This window comes from Sebastes fasciatus, chromosome 3 (genome assembly GCF_043250625.1).
Source record: "Sebastes fasciatus isolate fSebFas1 chromosome 3, fSebFas1.pri, whole genome shotgun sequence".
NCBI classification, from domain to species: domain Eukaryota; kingdom Metazoa; phylum Chordata; class Actinopteri; order Perciformes; family Sebastidae; genus Sebastes; species Sebastes fasciatus.
The window spans coordinates 33,892,230-33,917,320 of record NC_133797.1 but is presented as its reverse complement, the minus strand read 5'-3'; the positions used below and the strand labels follow the sequence as shown (position 1 = coordinate 33,917,320).

General features: G+C 40.4%; 2 protein-coding genes and 1 long non-coding RNA gene across 4 annotated transcripts in view; 1 reads left to right on the top strand and 2 right to left on the bottom strand.

Moving 5' to 3' along the window:
• The window catches only part of ntn1a (netrin 1a), a 73,310-nt gene extending 61,453 nt beyond the window's left edge, over positions 1–11,857 (top strand). For both annotated transcript variants that reach the window (XM_074630520.1, XM_074630519.1), the window contains 2 exons: positions 2,359–2,433; positions 8,094–11,857. In XM_074630520.1, coding sequence (XP_074486621.1) covers positions 2,359–2,433; positions 8,094–8,422 — 404 coding nt within the window. In that variant the 3' untranslated portion in view covers positions 8,423–11,857. The remainder of the gene's footprint in view (positions 1–2,358; positions 2,434–8,093) is intronic.
• Positions 2,429–4,344, bottom strand: LOC141764866 (uncharacterized). The gene is made up of 3 exons (XR_012593315.1): positions 4,209–4,344; positions 3,941–4,053; positions 2,429–2,772 (listed from the first exon to the last, which is right to left on the bottom strand). It is a non-coding gene; the product is annotated as an uncharacterized LOC141764866 (long non-coding RNA).
• Positions 11,858–12,093: 236 nt separating the features above from the next.
• Positions 12,094–25,091, bottom strand: part of stx8 (syntaxin 8) — a 51,661-nt gene continuing 38,663 nt past the window's right edge. The window contains exons 7-8 of the mRNA XM_074630522.1: positions 23,324–23,425; positions 12,094–12,845 (exon numbers count right to left, since the gene is read on the bottom strand). Coding sequence (XP_074486623.1) covers positions 12,778–12,845; positions 23,324–23,425 — 170 coding nt within the window. The 3' untranslated portion in view covers positions 12,094–12,777. The remainder of the gene's footprint in view (positions 12,846–23,323; positions 23,426–25,091) is intronic.

Below are 25,091 nucleotides of genomic sequence, written 5' to 3'. Positions count from 1 at the left end.
GTGACAGCGTAGCATGGGGCAATCACTGGAGCTATATACTCTCTGCATTGCTGGGGCAACGTGGAGGGAGGGATATACTGTTCTGCCTTCTTCACCTCCTGGTAATTTATCATAAAACAGATGGCATATAGATCTATATGGACAAGGAGCAGGGTTAGTTATAATCTGCAATGCATGTGACAAAAATAACAGCTTACTTCCAATAATTAAAAACACAACAACCAATTGAGATCCAGTACGGTACGAGTTTGCTTACCTCCACCACATATATAATATACAAACTTTAATGAAGGCTCTACATGATTTGAAAATTTCTTAAACATTATCTAACAAATATAAAAAAATATATAAAAATATATAAAAAAAGTGGTGATGGTAATCGACTCCAAATCAGTATTCATATACTTCATTTTTTGTTTTGTTTTTACATATAAGTATGTAATAATTATGTATAAATCCTAAAATAGCCCATGAAATAAGGAATAATCTCACAACATTATTCATTATTCATATTCAACATTAATTATTATTAATTATTCTCAGATGGATATCGCTGTTTGTTGAGTGTGCGGCGGCAGCGGCGCTGTCCCGAAGCTTCGAATACCTTCAGATATTTCTCACCAAAGCTTTGAAGCCCAAAAAAATCGTATTTGGGACAGCCCTGAAAAAAAAGATATATAAAATGTTCTGTGTTGAGGTTGTTATCCAGATGACAAATCAAGCTGAACAGAGAGTGTGTACATGCATACCGTATACGAGTATGTGTGTGAGCTGTGAGGCGATTTGGGTGACCCCTCTGCCTGCGTGAGGTATTTATTTGTTCACGACTCCAGAGTGGACGCCCCCCTCCCAGAAAAAAAGGGTCCTCTGCCTAACGCTTCATGGATGGCTAATTTTCCCTTCCTGACCTCCCTTTGTGTGGCATTGACCCCCTTCACACCCCCCACCTTCTACTCCCTCAAATAGCTGCCAGCCCTCAGCTCCCCCCCCGTCTCCCCTGTCCACGCTACATAAATGCAAAAGCTTGACATGGTCCTCGGTGGGGCCTTGATGTGATCCCGGCGGGGTTAGTTTTTTCGGGAGGTCGGGGGCTGAGGTGACAAGCGAGGTGAGATTTTTTCGGGAGGTGGGGGATAAAGTGGGTGGAGGGTGGTCTGCTCAGGCCTGACTCATTCCCACAGTCTGACAGGCAGTGAGTGGGTAGAGGGCAGCGGTGATCTGGTACCATCAGCGTCCTCGCCGTCACACATGGAGGCTGTAGACGTGGTTAGAGGGTTACTGTGCCTCCACCACAACCACAACACACACCCTTAATGAGTCCAGCAGTGGCACCACAGCCACCCCATTAGACAACACAACCACACCAGACAGATGTGCGTCAACCAGTCGGCCAAAAGAACTGTTGCCAGAGGTGCCGTCGTTGTTTTTGTTCTCTAAAGTTGTTTTGAGGGAATCTTGCTTTCTCTTTGGTAGTGACAGGACCCAAAACGCAGATAGATGGCTGTTTTCTCCTCTTTCTTTCTTTCTTTACTAAAACTGTCCTTCTGGTCCAGTCTAGTGAGACAGAAATACAGCTAAAGGTGGTGCTAAAACAGCTGTGTAATGTTTAAAAATTGGAAAATTTGTTAAAATGCCGCCATACCTGAAAATGTAGAGGAGGGGAAAAAAACAGAGGAAAATATTTCTTATATTTAAATCTAGTGGAAATTATAAAGTTAATCATGGATTTGTTTCTTTATGCATGTAAAATAATTATTAGTTTTTAAATATATAAAAAAAGCTCTTTATACTGTAAATATTTGTCCCTCATATTGAAGAGGATATTTACCAGATTTGTTTGTTTTGGAGATTTGGTAGGTGATTTGTGGTATATGTAATCCATTCATGTATAATAATAATAATAATAATAATAATAATAATAATAATAATAATAATAATAATAATTACTTGAGCAATTGAGTATGCATAATAAATTATTAAATTGCATGTTTAAGTGTGATTTTTTTCTTTTCAATCCAATATCTTAGTTTATCATAATTTTTATTTTGTCAATTATTTATTTTATTTATTTATATTTATTTGACCAAATTCTGGGAACAATTTTACAGATTTTTATGGAAATAAAGTATGCCATGCATGCTCTGACTTTGCAATTTACACAGCGTTGTAGGCCCACATGTTTTTGTCTCCCCATGTTCTGAAATATCTTAATGTGAGTTGATTTGTGTGTTTAGCCCGACAACAATGAATTCTTAATAAATTCATAAAATTCCCATTACTAAATAAAATACCATTAGCATTGTTTGTTTCCTCCCTCTACACGCTCCTAACTGTGTTTTCTCCTTCTTATTCTTGCAGACTGCGACTCTTACTGCAAAGCGTCTAAAGGCAAACTGAAGATCAACATGAAGAAGTACTGCAAGAAAGATTACGGTAAATCAACACGCAGTCCATTTAATGACTTGGATTAACATTCATTTCTACAAGAAAGCTTAAAAACATGTGGTCTGATTGAAGAAACACAGTTTCATTTTTACTGACTTGGCTCTGGATAAACAAAACAAGCTTCTTATTCTGCAACAGGAACAAATAGTGTGTGTCATAGCAGTTGAAACACTAAGCAACACAATATACACATTTTTTGTGTTGGGAATATGCACTGGGCCCAGAATACTTCCCATCCCGATCCCATACATCCCAGTCCAGCAGGTTGCTGGGGGAGCTGCTGTAGTTTACACAGGAGGCATTTTACTGATGGCTTACTCCAGCTTTCTGAGGACAGAGACAAAAGATCAAACAGTCGACAGCAGATCTTCAAGGAGGAAGAGAGAAGTAGACAAACAGAAGGAGAGAAAGGGCCGGATAAAGAATTAGGCAGAGGTGTGTGTGTGGGGAGAGATGTCTCCGAGCGGGCATTTAAGACCCGGGCGGATAAAGCAAAGACAGTGTGACGGACAGTGGGTGCCCTCTAAGAGATCCTCATTAAGGTGGCCCACTTCCCCCCACAACCGATGCGCTTCTCGCTGCATTCCTGTGAGCGTCCGTCCGCCACGCCATTCAAGGTGTGGATAAGACGTATGACCTCTCCCCTCTTCCCCTCCCTCTGTCCCCTCCCCTGATTGAAGTCGGGCCGCCCGAACCGGTCAACCAAGCAGCGGCATCCTGCGGCATACCTCAGCAGCTTGACAGACGGGCCTGGGCTTTGTTCTGCAGGGATTTGGAGGAGTTAGGGGGTCAGTTTATAGACACCTCCTCTTCCACCAATGCCTACCTTGTCGCTGATGTGGTGAGAAGAGCAATAGCCTCTGAAATAAGCATCCGTTCATCCACGAATGTGTCAGCTACATGGCTTGTTTGCTTTTCTTTGGTTTGGCCAAAAAGCAATGTTGTTAACCTAATTTTTTGTTTAAATGTACAGTTATAGATAACAAATTGATTTTATCAGTAGAATCAGCAGAGATCGATTTTAAATGCTACATCATCTTCTGTGTAATCCACTTTCTCCTCGCCCTGCCTTCACCAAGGGGGCTTTGTGCCGCCGATGTACATGAGAACCACTAAGCTCCTTGTCATATATATGCTTAGCTTGCAACAGCATATTCAAGATTCATAACAGACCAGAACATGATCCCTGTACAGTATTTACCACACGCGAGCTCAGCGAAGCGGATCGAGAAGTCAAACACAATGTAGATCTACAGGATAACTTGTAAGAGCCGTAGCTTTGGACTGTTTTGAAAAGATCAGCAGGGGAGCGGGGCTCCATGCTGCGTAGGGAAACGACGCGACAAGCTTCTGTGGTCGACATACAGACGCACATAAAGAATCACAGGAGGGAGCGGGGTGTAGAGAGGGGGTGGAGAGAAAAATCCTGGTTATAACTATTCCAGGCATGTCAGTGTACAGTGATTGTTGACTAAACACAAACAGAGAACAGCACCTGGTGGCAGCCGGTAGGTGCAAGGTGGGGGCGAGGTCACCGTCGGGTCACACCAGATCGGCCACTGAGTCTCTGTTGACACGGGGTAATGGGACAACTGGGGTGGAAATGATCTACAAACAAGAGCAGAAGTAGGACGATAAAATGTGTAGACAAGATAAGAGCATATAGCAAATGACAGCCCAATAGAGTTGTAATGTGGGAGGAGGTGTTTTAGGTTCCAGAAGTAAAAGTCCCGTTCGTTTTCTACATTGGCGATGTGACTCACAGTTGGAGCTCTTCTATAGCTTGGATGGACGTGAAAATCTGTGCAAAAGATGAACAACTGGGTTAGAAAATATTTGGTTCTTTGATGTAAAAAACAAAAATCAAAGGTACAGGACTGTGAGTAGTTAACTATGATTTCCAAGGTGCATTTGTGTGCATATGTTACATGCACTGCAAACACATTCTCATCCCAACTTGTCACATCTGGCTGCTTTGTCACGCCTCTTGGCGTCACTTTACGTTTAGTCAACAAAAGCTTAGTTAGATTTAGGAAAAAACTACATGGTTGGGCTTAAAACTACTACGTTTGTAAAGTGAAAATGAGACATGAACGAACAGCTGATTTTAACGTGAAAGTGAAACATAACGCACGGGACACGGACAGCTGTCTCCTGGATGAAAGCCTTGTGTTTGTTGGACACTAGGTGAAAAGACAAACTGGCAAGGAACAAAGGCACTTGGCTGGTATACGTAGTGAATGACTGATAGGGGAAGTGGGAACAGGTGAGGAGGAGGTTAGGTGACTGCTGGACTAACGAGGGACAGGTGAAACTAATCAGGGCCGGAACTGGCGGGAAAACACACAAAGGCAGGAAGAGAAGTGATCTGAAACAAGAGGAGATATGCAGCAATCCATTGCAAGTTGGAAGTCCATAATTCCGAGTCGGTATTCCCGACTTCCAACCTAAATTCATCCCAGTGCATTTATGGCAAGTGTCTGAGCTTCACAAGCTTCTCCAGAGGACCTGCATCAGTTACCACAGTGCCATTAGCGGAGAGAAACGGCGTATAAAGTACCTTAACCATCATTAAATTAACGACTAGAGAATCCTGTGGGGAAATATTCCTGAATATCTTTTTTAAGACAGTTTAAGGATCCACAGGAACCCGGTTATATGTCGTTTCAGCACATTTCAAGTAGTTCACTGTGTGCGCCACCATGTTGCTGTGACGTCAGGTGTGTTTATGTCGGCGAACTCGGGCGAAATCTTGCCCGTTTCCGACTTCAAATACCGACTTAAATGAACGTTCTGTTGCACTTTTCCGCATCGGAGGTCATTCCGAGCACAATAGATTAGCAGCAATAGTAACAAAATAAAACAGGAAGCACTAAACATGAATGATATGAATAAATGAAACAAGGAAAAACAACCTTCAGGACAGAGCGGGACATGACAGAGGAAAAACATGATTAATATTATAACTATATATATAATAATTATATATAAATTATATATATATCACTTTTCATAAACCCGATGTGCTTTACAAAATATACAGAGAGCATACAGAAAAGTGCACAAACTATTCAGCGACTAACATTTAATACTCATTATTAAAAGACAAAAGAATCATTTTGAGTCTGCTTTTTGAAAGAAGCGGATCTCACACATCTCAAGTCCTCTGCAGGAAGCTTCAGCAGATATAGAATAAAACTACCAGGAGTACTGGAAACTAAAAGTGTAATCTAGAAACAGATGTGTTTTCTGTTTCCCAAGTCAGGAAGTTTTAGAGCGAGTTTGAGCTCTTCACCGTTCATAAAGCGTGACTCCCAAGGCGGTGATATCTCTTAATACCGCCATGATGTTGGGCTCCATTAGCTCGACACTGAAGGTGAAACCAGCGACCCTGTAACACATTTCTAAAGCTGTCCCATAAGTACAGGAGAAGTATAATGGAAGTTAATAGAGATCTGGTCAATATAATACATATTGATACCTGCTGGGTTAGGTTCCCTCCCTCTCTCCGAGGACCGTACCGGTTGATTCATCATGTGATATCACTGAGTGTCTTTCCAGCTCTAATGGCCCTACCCTGCCTCCTAATCACATTACAAATCACACTGCTCTGTCAGGAGTAATGGACATAATGCATGTGGGGCTGTATATCATACACCAGCCTTTCCCACTGAGGTAAGGTACACCAGTGTAATGTATTGGCATTACCAGTGCAGAGGTGCCCGTTCACAAAGGTTTACTGTGATTATCACTTCTCTTATTTCTTAATTCATTACCTGCTGTTTATAATTCCTGTTGATTTGTCAAAGTTATCAGCAGCTCTAACGTGACACACCAAGCTGGATGTTTATTTTATTCATTTTAAAGGTGCCGTGACAAACAAACATTCATGATACGTACACGTTTTGTTCCATAAAATAATCTCTCTTTTATGATTTTTGAAGCAATCGCCAGAAGTAAAAAACTAAAAAGCAAGGTCGCATGACTTCACATCACCACCACTAAGCTAAAGGCGGACTAGTGTTCGGCGTGATGACATTTTTTATCATTTAGCCTCTTGTTAGCAACCACCTTTTTGAAGACACGTAAGGGCTTCCCGCTCTGTCCTGAGGTTTTGTTTTTCCTTGTTTCATTTATTCATATCATTCATGTTTAGTGCTTCCTGTTTTATTTTGTTACTATTGCTGCTCATCTATTGTACTCGGAACCACCTCCGACACAGAAAAGTGCAACGGAACGTTCATTTAAGTCGTAATTTCATGTCGGAAACGGGCAAGATTTCGCCCGAGTTCGCTGACGTAAACACACCTGACGTCACAGCAACATGGCCGTTGGGAATATCAACATTTTCCTCAGACCTATTATACAATTACGAAGAAAAACAATATATGACTTAAATTACAATATATTCACTTATTATGTACCGAAAACCACCATTTCTGACAACATCAACAAACACGTCACAACTTGTAAATTTGGAGCTTTCAGAAACTTTCCACTTACGAGGTTGTGAATACGGACATGGGGGTGGTACTCGTGAACATGGTAAACACGACCCCATTTGAAGGCACCACAAGTTACTCACAGAATTAACATTAATTACCAACAGCTGATATGATCTACCCAGGCGATAACCGGTCTAGTGATCAGTAGCGTTATAGCTCAGCAAATCCATGCATTTGGCCAACCCCAGTGTCTAAACTCAGTCACTCTTCTGTGCGGCCAAATAATTGATCCAAACTGACTTTTAAGACTCCACCAAAGAAATCCTAAATATAAGAGGCTTTTGGGGATACTGAGGTCAGATCAGCCAGTCCTCTCAGAAGGTGTCAGAGCGCTTGATACTGTGACAGGATCCCTCTTTGCTACACGCAGCATGGGTCAGCACTCACAGTGCAAGCCTCTCTAGTCTCCACACTGTGCCCTGTGTGACTTTAGCTTCCATCTCTAAACTCCTGGTTGCTGAGGACAGAGTGTCGCTGATGGTTGAATAATGGCCACAGTTGGAAAAAGAGCCGGTGTGCTCGGCGTGACAGAGATCTATGAATGTGCTGGAGCTGATGCAGCAAAATGAAGCAAAGAGCAAGTGCTCATTAATATAATAAAAACAGCTGCACATCTTCATGCAGGAGAGCGCTGGCTAGTTGACTGACTATCTTATTTAATTACCTCTATAAATATTCAATGACAGAGAAAAGGTAAATGCACAGCATGAGGCATCGGACAACATAATAAGTAGTGGACGAACTCTATGTGCTTAGAGGATTTTAAGCACGGTCGGTCCACCACTTTGGTCCAGACTGAAATATGTCAACAACTACGGGATGGATTGCCATGAAATCTTCTAAAGACATTCATGGTCCACATAGGATGACTCCTAATGATTTTAGCGATCCACTGACTTTTTCTCTAATGCCACCAGTAGGTTGTTCTTTTTTTGTTCTTAGTGAAATATCTTGACAACTAATGGATGGATTGCCATGAAATTTGGTGCAGATATCCTTGGTGAATGAATTTGAATGACTTATGTGATCTCATGACTTTTGGCTGCAGACTCAGTCTTGTTGATGCAGTAGCCTTTACCGCTGAATGTAAGAAATCTCACATCAAGTGTGTCATCTCTTTTGTCCCCCGACTTCCCTCTGCAGCTGTCCAGGTGCACATCCTGAAGGCAGACAAAGCCGTGGAGTGGTGGAAGTTCACCGTCAACATCATCTCGGTCTACAAGCAGGGCGAGAGCCGCATCCGCCGCGGCGACCAGTTCCTGTGGGTCCGCGCCAAAGACGTGGCCTGCAAGTGTCCCAAGATCAAGCCCGGGAAGAAGTACCTGCTTCTGGGGAACGACGAGGACTCCCCCGGCCAGAGCGGCGTGGTGGCAGACAAAGGCAGCCTGGTTATCCAGTGGAGGGACACGTGGGCGCGCAGGCTCAGGAAGTTCCAGCAGCGCGAGAAGAAAGGCAAGTGCAAGAAGCCATAGGAAGCGGGAAAAGATGGAGAGGATGCCGGAGAGGAGGGAGAGGAATTCAAAAGAAAAGCTGAGCGGGTGATTTAAAAAAAAAAAATTATAATAAAAAAAAGTGAAAGAGAGGCAGACAGAGGACCACGGACAGACAAGAGACTGTTTATGTCGCTGCTTTTTTTGTGTAGAAGCATGAAGAGAATTATTTAGGATGATTTGTTTTTCTAGTGAACTTTTGTTGAAGGAGCTCACCTTGCAGATTTGGTTTTATGGTTTATTTTACTCTGAGATTTGTCTCTCTTGTGGATTTGCCGAATTTGCACCTATTACCAGCATATAAAGTTATTTGTGTTTTCTTTATCTCAGTATGAAATCATTATATTTTATGTTTTATTTTTATGGACATTTTCTGCTGGTGCAAAAATGACAGAAAAAAAGCCACTTAACTACCACTGCAATGTTGCCTCTGCATGGTTTTCTTGTTGTATTCTTAGCTGAGAAGCGAGTTTGTTTCATCAAAAGTCTTCACTGATCTGATTGAGGCAATAATAATATTTCCTCTGTTAAGAAATGTGCCATAAAAAAAACATATTGTTTGCAAGCCACAGAAATGCATAATACATTTCAATGACTTTCCTTTTCACCTGTTGTACAAATTCAGGTATATCTGCAACTCAAGAAATCTGCAGTTCTACATTTTTAGCTGTCGGGACTTTTACAAATTTAGAACATGCAAGTGACCGAAAAGATAAAACACAGTATTGACTGATTCATCTTGAGCGTATCTTTACTCCCCTATTTGCCCCTTCACTGGTTACATTTTGGTGGTTCAGTATCTGTGCATGTGAACATATCTCACTTGCGTTCACTAACTGGTGCTGCTTATGGTACTAAAGTAAAAAAAAATACGCGTTTTTGAGAGGACAGACTAAATCACTGATTTCACTTTCAATACTTACAGTAACTGTGATTTTTTTTATTATTCACAACTCCAGCAGGAGTTTAACATCTGACTTACAAAAGGACCAGAAGCCAGCCACATTGATTGTTATAAAATAATATGAAAATATTCACAAGTGGCTACAAAATATAATGTAACATTTTGTTTTTGCTTTAATTCATTACATCTACAATTAAGTGACAATATTTACTTTGATTTGAGCTCCTCAAGTTACCCAAGGTAGGTCATAATTGTGCAGAATGGATGCAACATTATTGTTGTGCCGATGAAAGTACTGCATGTTATCAGAGGATACTGACACAAACATGCAAATAGATTATGTTTAAATGTATTCCTTTACATCAGCTCATGAAAAATACTTTGTACAAGGTGTCAAAATGTATCTTTAAAAAATTGTATGAATACGACAAAGGAAGAAAAATATCCTTTTAACCCATTTGTGCCCGAAGACTAGATTTATAAATGCCACAACATTTGTTCTGATTGCTCAAAAGTCTTGAAAATTGGTACGAACATACTTTTGATAAGTATCTAACAGTGCAACTTTGAATTTTTTCAGATCACATGAAAAATCACACTTTTAATCTTCAACTTGTTTTGAGTTCATAGATACCAAACACTTGATTGTGCTCCTTGTAGTTTCTGAGATACAGACATTTTCTTATCAGACTTGTACTAGTATTTGGGCACATGGGACTACTGTTTTTTTACTAAAATATAATGGAGTCTATTGCAAAAACAGTAGTCCCATGTGCACAAATACTAGATATAGTATGATAAAAAAAAAAATCACTTTTCAGCCAAACGGTTTGACCGATTTTTAAAAAATGTCTTCACATTTGTGCTTATAGGCAAACCCAGAGAACACTTCCACCGAAGGAAATTAAACGTTTTCAGTTGCGGACACAAATGGGTTAACTGACCTCTGCCTCTCACTAAGGTACCGCAATGTGGATGACTACCGACCACTAAATCTGGCGTATTTTAATGTGGAACGAGCGTTTTCAGTAGAAATATTCAAATAAACTCAATCAATGCCGACTGTAGAAAGTTATGAGAAAGGGCATAACGAAAAGAAAATAATGTCCGTACAGTACCTCATGTGGTGCAGAAGTTAATCCGAGCGCAGAAAAATGAAACCTTCAACGCAAACTGCACCTTGAAAAAAGTGCTCAACAATTACTTAAATGTATTTTTCAAAATCCTCCACCTCACACTGGCTTGTATTCTAGAATAACTCACTACGAGATTGCAGATAAATACCTTTACAGTCCACGAGCTCTTCTGCAAACACAGTGCACGACTGTACATTCACCGTGTGACCAGTCAGAAGCCACAGTCTCCCATTGACCTGCCACGTTAATTCTCTTCACTTCCAACACTTGCACAGGGAGGAATGGGGGGTGAATTGCAATCACTTGACGCTGCTTGATTCAAACCACATTGCTCATTTATTTGTATGCAGTTCGGTTTGGATTTCTCTAAGGAATGCGTGGTAAAAAAAAAAAAAAAAACACAGCTCAGGTTTGTAAAAGCCCACAGTGTATCTGATGTAGTATCATAAACTGGAGTTGCTTACAGTCCATCCAAAAACACTCTAAGCAACATGTTGCTGGTATTTGTTGTTTCATAAAATCACATTTAGCACCTTTGAAATGTTTTCAAGACACGTGGTTTTAATCTAACGGACTCTCTGCTTCCTCTGTTTAAAATGGTAATAATTTCTGCTTCCACTATCTCAGAAAAACTACTCATTTGTTCAGGAATTTTCAGAATCGACTGAAATGCCTCCAAGATGATTATACAGTTTTTCGAAATCAAAATCACCTGGTTAGATGAAAAGAACGGATGTCCTTGTTGCTGAAGTACTTCTCAGTATTTACATTTAGGTGTTTTTTTTAATGTACAATCAATCAAATGATTGTGATGTGAGTCCATCATGATGCTCTACTGATGACAACATACTCACTTTATTTACTTGTCCCTGCCTTTCATTGTTAATCCTACAACATAACATTACACGTCACTGTTTTTTTCTGTTTGGCACAATGTAATCTGTAATCCCACCTATCCTAGTCTCTGTAGCCTCATGCTGTAAATTTTACATCCGTCTCCTGAGCGATGGTTTGACAAGCTTCCTGATGAAACGCTACACACAAACATACCTGTCAAAGCATTGCTTTGTGTTCATACTATGAATTGTAAATGTTGTTTAGTTGTCACCATTGCCAAGACTTTTTTTTTTGCAATGTTGTTTTACAATGCGTACTAATATATTATGGTTATTATATATGAATATATTTAATGACACAAGACATTGTGGATTTTATTGTCTTTTTCAACTTTTTTTTTTTTTTTTTTTTTTTTTTTACTTGTTTGTGGTTGTTTAGCTCGTTGCCATTAAAGAAGGAAATAATAACTACTGAACACAACAACCTGGTAGAACTAAATTCAGATTTTCAGTTGAAATAAACTCTTGTTACATTGAAAAACCATTTGCCTCTGTTGATTTGAATAATTCTTTTTTACTTATTTAGTTGTTAAGTCAGCTTTTCTCCATTTACTAGTTGCCAATTCATATAATTACAAGTACAAAACAATATTATGCAGATTGCGCAATGGAAATATGGAAGTGGTACTAGTGTATCCAGCTAAATATCATGTTACCAAACACTGCAATCCTCCAGAATAAGCCCTGAGCTGTAACACAGACAGACAGGAGTCCAGGGACTATTAACTGGATATGTCATTTATTAGAAATTACAAGCTGAATTGATTTACAAGGGAGGAAAACAGCCATGTTAGTTACACAACTGAGCTGTTTGTTTTGGCCGAGAGCTATTCTATAAACATTATAAAATCCCAAGACAAATGATGACATTACAGCTGCTACAGTAACGCATGGGTAAATATAAGTGAGTGTGAATACTGCAAAGCTTGCGGAATCGCTGCCTCAGCCCCCGACCACAGACAGACTTATGAAAGGAAAGCTCCTGCAGGTCCTACAGTTGGGTCAACATTCGCCGCAGTCCAGGCTAAAAATATTTTTCAAAAGGCTCCAAATAATTTAACTACCTGATACATTGTGAATTTAATGAGCCGGACACTTGAACAACTGTTAAAGAGAACAATTTACACCTAAGCAATATATTCTATAATGTATAGAAAACTGTGACTGTGCTGCTAAAGGACTTAAGTCTTCATTTCACATTGGCAAGATTGAACAAGTGACCTTTGTCTCAATATGAAGATAAAGAATGAGAAAATAAAAATCTGATGAGAGACGGTGTTTAAATGTACATGAGTGCATTGTAGATGCAAAGGTTTCAAACTGTTTTTTTTGTTTTTTTTTAAAACCAAACTGTCACTGTAGTAGTCGTTCAGCACAAGTCCTCGATCACTGCTGTCCTCGTCAGCTAGTGGGCCACACGGCGACCACTACGATGGCTATGAGAAGCAGCACGATCACCACCAGCATCCCTGAAGGAGGAAACACGAGAAAAAGGAAAATCAGTAGGACAAACCAGATGTGCCAAATCTTTTTTTTTTTTGTCAACAAATTCCATGAAAAGACTAAAAAGCAACAATAAAATGATCATACTAACAGAGCATGTGTATCTAAAGTATTCCTCTGTGCCATAGAGCTCATCTGTTGTCCAAAGAAACGATTAAAAAAACACATGAATGTGTCACACGTTTTCATGTTCACTCAATACTATGAATGTGGCCACTGTTTATTTTTCAAATGTCTCTGTAAATATCCACAAATGTGTATTAATCCGCAGCTGAAAATAGTCCCAAACAAATACACTATTTACTCCTGTTTGAATGATATTTGCTAAAAACTAGTGCCCAAATGTTTTAAAAATGTAATTTACAACATCAACAAAAAAAATAAAAAAATGTTGTGTCTTATACTGTATAGGGCTGCAATTAATTATTATGTTTTATTGTGGATTAATCTGTTGATTATTTTTTCGATTGATATTTTAGTTGTTTGTTTGGTCTATAAAATGTCAGAAAATGATGAAAAATGTCGATCAGTGTTTCCCAAAGCTCAAAATGACGTCCTCAAATGTCTTGTATGGTTCACAACTCAAATATATTCAGTTTACTGTCATAGAGGAGTAAAGAAACCAGAAAATATTCACATTCAAGAAGCTGAAATCAGAAAACTTTGACTTTTTTTTTTCTTAAAAATTCAAACCAAATCAAAATAGTTGCCGATTAATTTAATCGTTGACTAATCGTTGCAGATTTAGTGTTATTTTTACTTTACTATACCCCTTTGTGATAAAAAACATTTGCAGTTCAAGAAACTCCCTCTGACTTTAATGATGAAAATTCAAATGTCAAGCAGCTGACGAACTGCAACCCTGATCTGAGAGCGATCTCACAGAGGAGGAGGGGAATGCAGCAGACTCGAGGGAATACACTTGGAAGAGGTAAGGAGCCTACATACCTCACCACTAATTTTCAAAATCCTTGATCTAACCCAAGTCCCAAGTGCTTATGCCCTCGCAGCACATCACCATTCTCCTCTTGATGACTTAATGCAGTTTACATGCGTTCAACAGCCACAAAAAAGCTTTATTGCCACAGATTGCACACTGTGATAGGCATGTGTTTCTGATTCTGCCTTGAGAGGATAATCATTGTTTTTCACTGATACCATGGAAGCAGAGAAAAAATGTGCAAACGCTCACTCACACTTCATCAAAGTGCTTTACCCCTAGGACCTGAGAATATTACACTTTTTATTATAGTCACCACCCAAAAGAAGAAAAAAAAACGTTCTGTTGTAAAATCCACTACAGGTGGAATTGTCATTCGGAGTAAAAAGATGATCGTCTTTTGGGAACTTTACAATCACATTTTATTGAATGTTACCAACTTTAAGTGAAGCTAGAGTTCAACCGGTATATTGCTGGGCCGGTATTCATTTATCGCAGATATATCAGCATCTCAGTAGCTAATAAGTAATAAGTAGCTATAGTACAGAAATGCTAAAGATTTTGAATAAGTGTCTCTACAAGACAGCACTGACAAGTTTTCACAAGTTTAACTGTAAAGTGTTGGCTCAGTCCGTCTTATAACAATCACTGAATTTAAGGGATCCTTTTCAAAAATGCTTTTCTTTAAAGGTGCAGTGTGTAGGATTTGGCGACATCTAACTGTGAGGTTGCAGATTGCAACCAACTGAAACTTCTCTTGTGTGCCGAGCACATGGATCTCCATAGAGCCAGTGTTTAGTTTGTCCGTTCTGGGCTACTGTAGAGAGATGGCGGCCGGCTCTGTGAAGACAACCCGCTCCGTATGTAGATATAAACGGCTGATGAAGGTAACGAAAACACGACGATCTTATTTCTAGGTGATTATACACTAAAGAAAAAATATACTAGATCAGATTGATAGATTTAGATTCTCCTAAGTACCACACACTGTTCCTTTAAGGAAGTTATTATCAGCTAATAGGCCTATATTGTAACCAGATTTTTTTCAACTCTCAAATATCAACATCTGTATACCAGCCTAAATCCAGTATTGTTTGGGCTATAGCTGAATCCAAAACAGAAGTGTCTATGGAAACCCAACCCAAGACAATCTTTGGTACATCTGTCATGGTGATAATAATACAGTATTATGATTATCAGGAATTTAAAGAGTGGTTGGTCAAACATTAAATATGTAATCACGATTACTCGCAGATTCAACAAACATTTTTTATCTGTTCAAAATGTACCTTAAAGGGAGATTTGGCAAATATTTAATACTCTTATCAACATGGGAGTGGGCAAATATGCTGTTTAATGCAAATGTATGTATATATTTATCACTGGAAATCAATAAACAACACAAAACAATGACAAATATTGTCCAGAAACCCTCACAGGTACTGCATTTAGCATAAAAAATATGCTCAAATCATAACATGGCAAACTGCAGCCCAACAGACAACAACAGCTGTCAGTGTGTCAGTGTGCTGACTTGACTATGACTTGCCCCAAAACTGCATGTGATTATTATAAAGTGGGCTTGTCTGTAAAGGGGAGACTCGTGGGTACCCATAGAACCCATTTACATTCACATATCTTGAGGTCAGAGGTCAAGGGACCCCTTTAAAAAAAGGCCATGACAGTTTTTCCTCGCCAAAATGTAGCATAAGTTTGGAGCGTTATTTCCTCCATGGTTGGTACTAATGGATTCTTTAGATTTTCTAGTTTCATATGATACCAGTATCTTCACTCTAGCTTTAAAACTGAGCCCGCTACAACCGAAAAAGTTGCGTTAATGCGTTAAAGAAATTAGTGGCGTTAAAACGTGTATGTGTACTACACACACACGCACGCACACACACACACACACACACACACACACACACACACACACACACACACACACACACACACACACACACACACACACACACACACACACACACACACACACACACACACAGCTCAGCTGGTAGCCTACAAAGTCTTTTCTGGTATATAAAGGAGAAGCGATGGTGGGTGGCTTACAGTATATCATGTGCATCATAAACACTTGAATGCCTTTAGGATGTGGTGGTCTATCCCTCAGTATATATATATATATTATGTGACATATACCACACACACACATTAGATATGGAGAACTTTCTCCAAGGGCGCGGTCGCCCACCATTTCCCCTCGTCTCGTTCCATCTCGAAGTGGCAACAGGAGTGAAGATTTCAAACAACTGCGTCTCTGGCTGCTCTGACGGTCCCCTCACTGACTCGAGTCGTCCATTGTTATTTAGCATGCGGCTGGTATTTCCCCCCAGCCTTTCACTTTGGGTTTACATTTCTCTCATTCTTTGGCTCTCTCCTCCCGCGTTCCCCTGCACGGCCTAATTGGTCGTCTTTTCCCACAGGGAGAGAGACGGGGCGAGATATAAGCCATGCTGAACTAATTGCTTGCGGTGGTAGTGGCGGTGTGGTGGTCTGATGAAATGTAAGGCTGACGCTGGTTTCTCTGCCAGGGTACGGGGGTAACGGCTGTCCAGATGTCTTTGACTCATTGCGCCGTTCTTTTGTTTCTCTTAGGTATTTACGGTCTCATTCTCTGCATATAGTTAATTCTCTGAGCTCGGTGTGTTTGCATTCTACTTGAAGGGAAGGTGTTCGTATATACAGGTCCACGGGACATGCTTGTTAGAAGTTATCACAGGTCTAGACAAGACCTCTCCTCCTGATAACTTACACATGTGAGCATAACATAAATGTCAAAAGTAGAAACATAAGCTCAGATAGTTTTTTGTGATGGCTTTTTAAAAGCCTCGCGCTTAACGCAAACACACAAAATTCCAGCAATTATCTTTGTTTGGGTGTAAACGATACCGACGCAACACCCATTCCATATTAGATTCAGACATCAGAATTTCATTCAGCATGGTCCAACATCTGTCAGCAACTCCGTTTGACAACACCATAGCAACAATAGCAATAAAGGCTGAGCTGAATAACACGGGCATATGTCGGAGCGCGGCTCTCACACCCTCTAATGTCATATAACAGTCAGTCATGAAGCCGCGTTAGACACCCAGCGCTGACCCTCACCCTCCGGTTCCCCCCTTTGGACCAACCCTGTCTGCCTCAGGAACTAAACAAGCTACTCCTGACCCCGAGGAGGCCCTCCGGAGACTAATGACAATGATGGCGTTTGCTTGCCAAATAGATTAGGGCCGTGGTGTGACACTGATGCTGAGGGAGATAGTCGGTGTCTGCTGATAGACTGACCACCCAGGAGCCTTCGGAGGCCGGAGTCTGGGTTCGTCCCATCTTAGCAATTTTCAGACACATCAGTAAGACAAATCACAGAGAAGAGGAATAATTGGTGAGAGCTCTCCGGACAGACCGAGACAACCCTCCTCCCCCCGAACCTCCCTCACTACTCCCTCCGTGCCCCCCTGCTTTATGGTTCAAAGATCTTTTTGGACCACAAAAGGCGAAGATGACCTTTAAAGAAAAGGGAATCATTTTATGCTAACAAGGTCAGTGTGACGCTCATCATTTCTCTCACAGCACAATAGAAGAGGACAAAAACCTTTAATGGTTTTTGGCTTCAAGTATTATATACACATCGAAAACACATGTATTTCTTAATTATTGCTAATGCAACAACAGACATAGTGTGAGAATTAGTCCGAACCCAACAAGAGTTTCCAGCCATGCTAGCAGCTCTGGCACATCGGTGCTTTGAGCTAAATGCTAATGTCAGCAAGCTAACATGCTGATGTTAAGCAGTGCACCGATGATGACCAAGAGGATAATCACGATTATTTTGATCAGTGTTGAGATCACAAATATGTATCATGATTTTAGAGACAAAATATTTTTATTGCACTTTAAATAAACTGCTTTCACTTCCATGTTGTGCTTCATTCCTGCATATCTCTGCATCAAAATAAGACTTAAAATAAGGTTCTTCTTTACCTGAACTCATTTGCATTTCTGTTTTGCCAAACGAGTTTTCTACTCGAGACCGCAGCCGCAACATTCAGTAAAGTTTTAAACAGGCTGACTCTTTTTGGGTGCGCGCGCAGCGGCATGACAGCTCCCCAAAAAGTGAAGCCAAAACATCTCGAACGCCGGCTGGTGACTGGCTGTTTGTTTAGGAAACACTTTGATATGCAGCAGAGTTTTCTATGAGTGGAGAACGCATTTTGAAATGTCAATATCACAGTTGATCATATTCATTTAATTGTGGGAAGTCAAAATCACGATCGAGATTAATATTTGATGATTTGTGCAGCCCTACCGCGTTTACCATCTTAGTTTATCGTGTTAGCATGCTAACTAATCAGCACCAAACACAAAGTACAGCTCAAGCTGATGGAGATGTCATTAGTTTTGAAAGTTTGGAGCCAAAAACCAAAGTTTTGACCTGATGATGGTGGTAGATGAAAAGTCAGGGGATTACAAATGTGATTACACTTAATCCTGAGGGGCACATGAATCTGTATCAAATTTCATGGGAATCCATTCAATAGTTGTTGAGATATTTCAGTCTGGACCGTCAGTCAGAACTATCGTGGAGCCATGCATTTTACCTCACCGGTCTGCCAACAAATGACCTTGTTGAGGTGATATAAGTGAGATTAAAAGTTCAGATATTCAGCCGGTAGATGAAACCATAAGCACCACTGTGTAAATTTCTGTGAGCACAATAATTAGGATTCAATTGTTCTGTCTGGCAAAAATGAGTCGTGAAAAGGGTTTCAAATATTTATAGATTTCTCGAGGCAAGTTTAATTTGACTTTGCCACTCACTAAGAAGAATCTCAGATATGGAAACATCATTAGCAGGATGGATTACTTTAAGCAATCCTTTCATCAACCTTGTGAAACTTATTCAATCGGGGAAGAACAAGAGCTGCAAAGAAAGATCTAACTTATTAAGAAGACAGAGTTTTAAAAGTCAGACTTCCCTATTGAGCAAAATGAATGTCTCCTTGAAAACTCCCGACTCTCAACTACAGCACAACTGCACTGAGCAGTTACTCGCCCTACATGCTCTTCTTCCAACACTCACCCCTCACCCAGTCTCTTTAGACGTCCTCTCTAGTCCAAACAGTACAAACCTACTTGAGATGCGAGCCACCTGCAGGATTCACGGAGTTGCAGAAGTGGCCCTCAACAAACTGAGGATTAGCTCTGTTGAGTTGAGAAGGGCTGCTCAAGCACTGGTGTTGCCTGACGGTGATGCCTAAGCTCTGGGGAACTCACACTACTCTCCAACAGACCCTTTGGTCCCGTAGACTAATCTGCCACACTAATCCAGCAAAACTCAAAGCCTCCACTCCTCAATTCCCACCAACACCATCTAAAACAAGTGGTAATGACTCTGTGAATCAGGCTTAGCTTGTTTAAGTAACAGCATTGGACCAGCGGTAAAAAAAGAAGATGGTATTTAAGAATGTTTGCGAATCTTTGCTACCACTGACAATCGATATCTGGGACATCTTTCCCCCTCACTTAAAGGAATATAATTGTATTTTTTTTTTCTTACCAAATCCCTTTTTTCAGTTTAACAAAATAAAAAAAACTTATCAAAAGTGTTTAATTTAGCACTTTTAATGTTTAAAGCAGCAGTGGGTAGAAATGGAGCAAATATAGTTAAAAAAAGTTATTTTTATAAAATGGTTACTATATCCTGACAGTAGTGCATGAGACAGATAATCTGGGAAAATGCATGTGCCTCTGTGTCCTCCGGTGCTCCTAATGGCATATGCAGGATTTCACAGACCGGAGGAAACCAACCAATCAGAGCCGACCTGGAGCCTGTCGTCTCTGAGCAGCTGTCAATCACACGCAAACTCCGATCTCTGATGCCTATTTGAAGCATCTGAAGCGAGAAATAGCCATTACAGTAAAAGAATATTGGTTCATATTTGATCAGCGCTCCCTAGTCTGACCGTTTAATCGGAGTTCGCGAGTGATATACAGATGCCTCCGTTGAATGTAGAGCCAATAGGAACGCTCTCTCTCTCTGAAAAGACCTGTGATTGGCCAAAGTCTTCCGTCACAGGATTTTTTTAAAGCCTGAAAACAGAGCGATGGGGAGGTGCAGAAGTCTACGTGTAGTTATCTCTCACAACACTTGAATTACAATATGCTGAGAGGTTAGTATGGAATTTTACTGGATTATTATGGAATATAATTGTATTTTTTTTTTTTACCAAATCCCCTTTTTTCATTTTAACAAAGTCAAACAAATTTCTCAAAAGTGTTTAATTTAGTGTTTTTAATAAAATACAGACTAAACTTAGTAACATTATGATTTAAATCAGTTAATATCTGATGAAAGTCAACAAGACTAAGAATCTGACCCTGGATTTCAATGCAAACTTTTTAATATTAGTTGTTATGGACACATTTTGTTACGTAAGAAGTATTAAAGTTCAGTTTATAAATGTTCTTGTGCGTCCTCAGCTTCAATTTGAAATCTCAAAGAAGGTTGGTTCAAAGGCAAAAAAGAACAAATTTTTCAAAAGCATTGTTTTCTTAAAAAAATATATTTATATCTTTTGATTTATGTGTCTAAGTTTTGTCTTTTTTTCAATTGTTTTCTTTCTGTAAAGCTCTTTGTTACTGTTTCAGAGTATAAAATAATGAGGTATTTCAACTTTGGGAACTACTTTAATGCGGTTAAATAAAGAGATATTTGTCTCCACAAGCCCGTGCTGTAGAAGAATCCAGTATGTTTCAACACAATGGATGTTTCACAACACTACGGGCACCAGTCATGCACAGTATGCCACAAGAACCATGGTCGAGCAGTATGTGGGTCCTTCCCTTCTGGTGAGCTGACCCGTCCCGTAGCTCAGCTTTCTCTCTTCTCCAGCTTTTTGGAGATCTCTGGTGCATGAACACAAAACTCTTTTTTGCCCCTAACTGAGTGCAAATGTCTAATTATTTCTATTGATAATCCTACAGTGAGGAACATTTTTCAAATTTCTGGAAATGTTTCCAGCTTTTAGCGCAACTTCAGTGTGCAAAACTAAGATGCCTCCTTTAAAACGAGGCAGCCACCAATAGTTATGTTAAGTATGCTCTCGCCTGTCAAAGCCAGACATTTCTAGCTTCACAAGGACTCGGCTGAGACATAACACCAAACGCCGGCTTTGGATGAGAGGTGGTTTGAAAAATAAATAAAGCCTTAAAGCTAAGGAATTATAAACACGCTTATATGGAGAAAGAGGGAAAGCCCTCCGAACAATTTGTGGCATGTAGTATTTTCAATTCTTTCTCTGCTTGACACAAAGACGAGTGTCAAACAACCGAGGAGACGAACAGGGGGATGACAGAGAGGAATGGAAAAAAAGAAAGAGAGCATTGAGGTGAGAGTGAAGAAGACCATGGGGGGAATTTTCCATTCACAGAGAAGGTCTGACACTCTCACTCTCACACACACACACACTCAAACAACACACACACTTCAATATGTACATGCATGCACAAGAACATACTTTGCAAATACAGTTGCACACATATGCATGGACATTTTGGATACACACACAGATACATGTAATGCATAAAGACATGCAGATGCACGCAGGCCAACACACACACACACATGCACCATGAATATTCTTCAGTCTGGAACTGAGGAGAGGGAGGAGGGAGGGAGGAGGGGTGTCAAAAGAACAAGTTAAACAAAAAAGAAAGACAGAAAGAAAGAGTCCTGATTCTAACACAATACGAGCTCTGGGATCTTCAAACAAACTCGCGCTCGGGCACCATGGGGACCCGACCAACAGAACGAGGCATCCTGAGGGCTGACCTTCCTGCCGCCTGCTTTGCCTCTGTCTGTGACCGCCTGTTAGCCGGGTCTCCTAGCATCAACAATGCAGCCTTCGCCATAGCAATGCTGTCTGGCGTTTCACTGGGCAAACTGAGCCCGGCTGAAGCTCTCACATTCCATAGATTGGCTTTAGCAAACACCAGCAAACACACCTCTCATGGCAGCTGTTTTTCTCTGAAAAGCATTATCTACTGAGAAAAAAAAAAAAAGTCTTTGTAAATGGAGGTTAAAGGTGCAGTGTGTAGGATCTGGCAACATCTAGCGGTGAGGCTGCAGATTGCAATCAACAGAACCTTCTCCCGTATGTCAAGCGGGGAGAACGACAGTGGCCGACGCAAAAACTTGAAAGTGCAAAAATGTGGAGACGTTCTAGAGACAGTGTTTGGTTTGTCGGTTCTGGGCTACTGTAGAAATATGGTGGTCGGCTCCACATTAAAGCGGTGGATAGGAACAGGATCAATAAGTTGATCAAGAAGACTGGATCTTTTATTGGCCTGCCTCCAGATTCTCTGTCCAGAAGGAAGCTTGGAGTGTTCTGTCACAGGATGACCATCCTTTGCACAGTGCTGACGGAAAGAGTAGCAGGAGGAGCAACCGGCTCCTACTTCCAAAATGCTCCACTGAGAGGTTGAGGACGTCTTTTGTTCCTGCAGCAGTCAGGCTTTTTAATGCACTTTCTGCTATTTATGACTGTATACTTAGCTCTTACTGACCCCTCGTCGTTGTTGGAACTATATACTTCCCTTCTATGAACTGTGTGGTGTTATCTTGTGTAGTTGACGTATTGTGTTGTGTCTTTAGTTTTCCGTGCGTGGTGGCAAACCAGTTTCCCCTTTGGGGATTAATAAAGTTCATCTTATCCTATCCTATCCAGCAGCTTCAGTGCTCCGTGTGTGTCTACATAGGATAAGTTCAGAACCCAACACACAATCAACTTGGTTAAACACCTAAAATGAAAGAAAATAGACTCCCAAGTGTAAAAATTTGTTTCAGACAACTGACAAACATGACTAAAACGCCTCCTGCGACTGCCTCTGAGACCTGATTCGTAACCCCTCAGTACGCATTTTGAGGATTCCTCAAAGGAATAGTGTGAGAGAGCCCCTTTTAAAGCCCGGGACACTATGTTAGCAGGCGTGACAGACTGAGCCAGTCCACCCACATCCTCTGTGCCAAGAGGGCTTGTCCCCATCAGCATCATATTTTCTGCACCATTAAGCACCATTCTTTCAGTAGACGAAGGCCAAGGCAGCAATAGCAACAACATTGCTCAATTCCTTAACGCTAAAAATTATAACTTTTATTGCTAAAAACATTTGCTGTACCCAACATGATATGTCAAATTACATACTGTCTAAGGGAGGCGCTATTCTTTTGCCCAACTCTATGTCTCACACCAGCCAGAATGACTTCCTTTATAGAAGCTATAGTCTGTTAGACATCTGCTTTGTGAACTGCAGGGTGGGAAAAAAAAACAAGGGGAGAAACCTGATGCTTGGTAATCATTCATATAAATAAACAGATTAATCGCGATTTGTTTTCAAGGACACAGATCAGATATCAGGCTGCTTTGGCTCCAGATACTCGACCAAGATGCTCCACAGTAAAGGAAAACAAGGAAGGCTCACCACAGGAGGCTGACTTTGTCTCCACAAGCTTCACCCTTCGTGTCTCGTTACGAATCCTGTCGTCCGTCTTGTCCACAAGATGCGAGAGGTCATCGATGATTTCTGAGAGAAAAAGAAAGAGAAAGAAAAAGGGAGAGAAGGTCAGTAAAGTTGATTTCGGCTTTGTATTATGTCGCTATCTGCGATTATTAAGACGTCATGGTGTTTTTTTTCTTTTGTTTTATTGCATAAAAGACCTCCCAATATGTTTAGTGTAGTAAAATAAATTACCCAAAATGAAAAAGTGGCAGGTTCTGAAGGACATCAGAGCAGTCAATAACTTCAAAAGGCAGAGGCTGCCAACACACAGACATATGAGTGGTGGTGATGGAGGGAGTGGGCTGTGTGAAAGCACTCCTCGCGCTTTCAAATGGGTTTCACTACTTCCTGAATCCATTCTGGATTTAATCAGGCCCTTATTGTTCATGAGTTTTAAAGACGTAAGCCCAGGCTTCAGGGACTGTGCCTGGGCGTCCAAAGAAAGAGAGCGTGTGTTTTGTGTATATGTGTGCATTTGGCTGTGCGGCTCAGGTCCTCCAGTAGGAGTTCCTGACTTGAAGGTCGTCCAGATGGAAGCCTGTGTGATTTGTTAGAGCCAGCCGCAGCGTTGACATGGCTTCTCCAGAGGGCCTGGCCCAACAACAAAAACAGATAACTGCTGAAAGATTTCCAAATTCTTGATTTTTTAAGCATTGGAGCATTAAAAGGTGAAATTGGTTTGATATAATATTAACTTAGATTTGTGGTTTTGAGTCAAAACCAAGTAACAAATGGCAAATGGAACCCATTTACATATATATTTATATATACACACCCCTTATAAATGGTCTGAAACAAATATAAACTAATTTAACTATAACTTCATCAAATCTGCAGAGGTATGTTGTCTCTTCCTCTTTGTAAAATCTATCAGTCTTAGTCAACACTAATACATTAACAAATATGTGTGCAAAAACATTCAAAACATCATGGCTCATTACTCTTGTTATAAATCAGGAGATTTATTACGATACAGAACTCAAATTGGCCGTTTCATCCTAAATCTGTGTATTTGGAGATCTAGATTTGTCCTATCCAGTAGCCTTCTAAATTGAAAAAGACAAAAAAGAAACCAGTAAAACAGAAACCAAGGTTGAGTTGAAGACAGGGGAGTTCTTCACAGACTCGTATCAGCCTCTGATAAATGGAAGTTTTACAGGAATGGGAAGCTCGAGTCATTCACAAACCACAGCTCAGTGCCAAGTTAAACAGACTGTCCCTTCCAGGGAAGGAACAACCTTTTATTGCTGCTGCTGCAACAGTAAATAGTACACAGTCAGTATGATCTAAGCTTTTTTAGGGCTGTAAATCGATTAAAACATTTAATCGTGATTAATTGCATGATTGTCGATAGTTAATTACGATTAATCGCAAATTAATCGCACATTTTTCATCTGTTCAAAATGTACCTTAAAGGGAGATTGGGCAAGTATTTATTACTCTTATCAACATGGGAGTGGGCAAATATGAAAATGTGTGTATATCTTGAGGTCAGAGGTCAAGGGACCCCTTTGAAAATGGCCATGACAGTTTTTCCTCGCCAAAATTTAGCGCAAATTCAGAGCGTTATTTAGCCTCCTTTGCTACAACCTAGTATGACATGGTTGGTACCAATGGATTCCCTAGTTTTTCTAGTTTCATATGTTGCCAGTATTTTGAGCCCGCTACATCCTCCGTAAGATTGATTGCG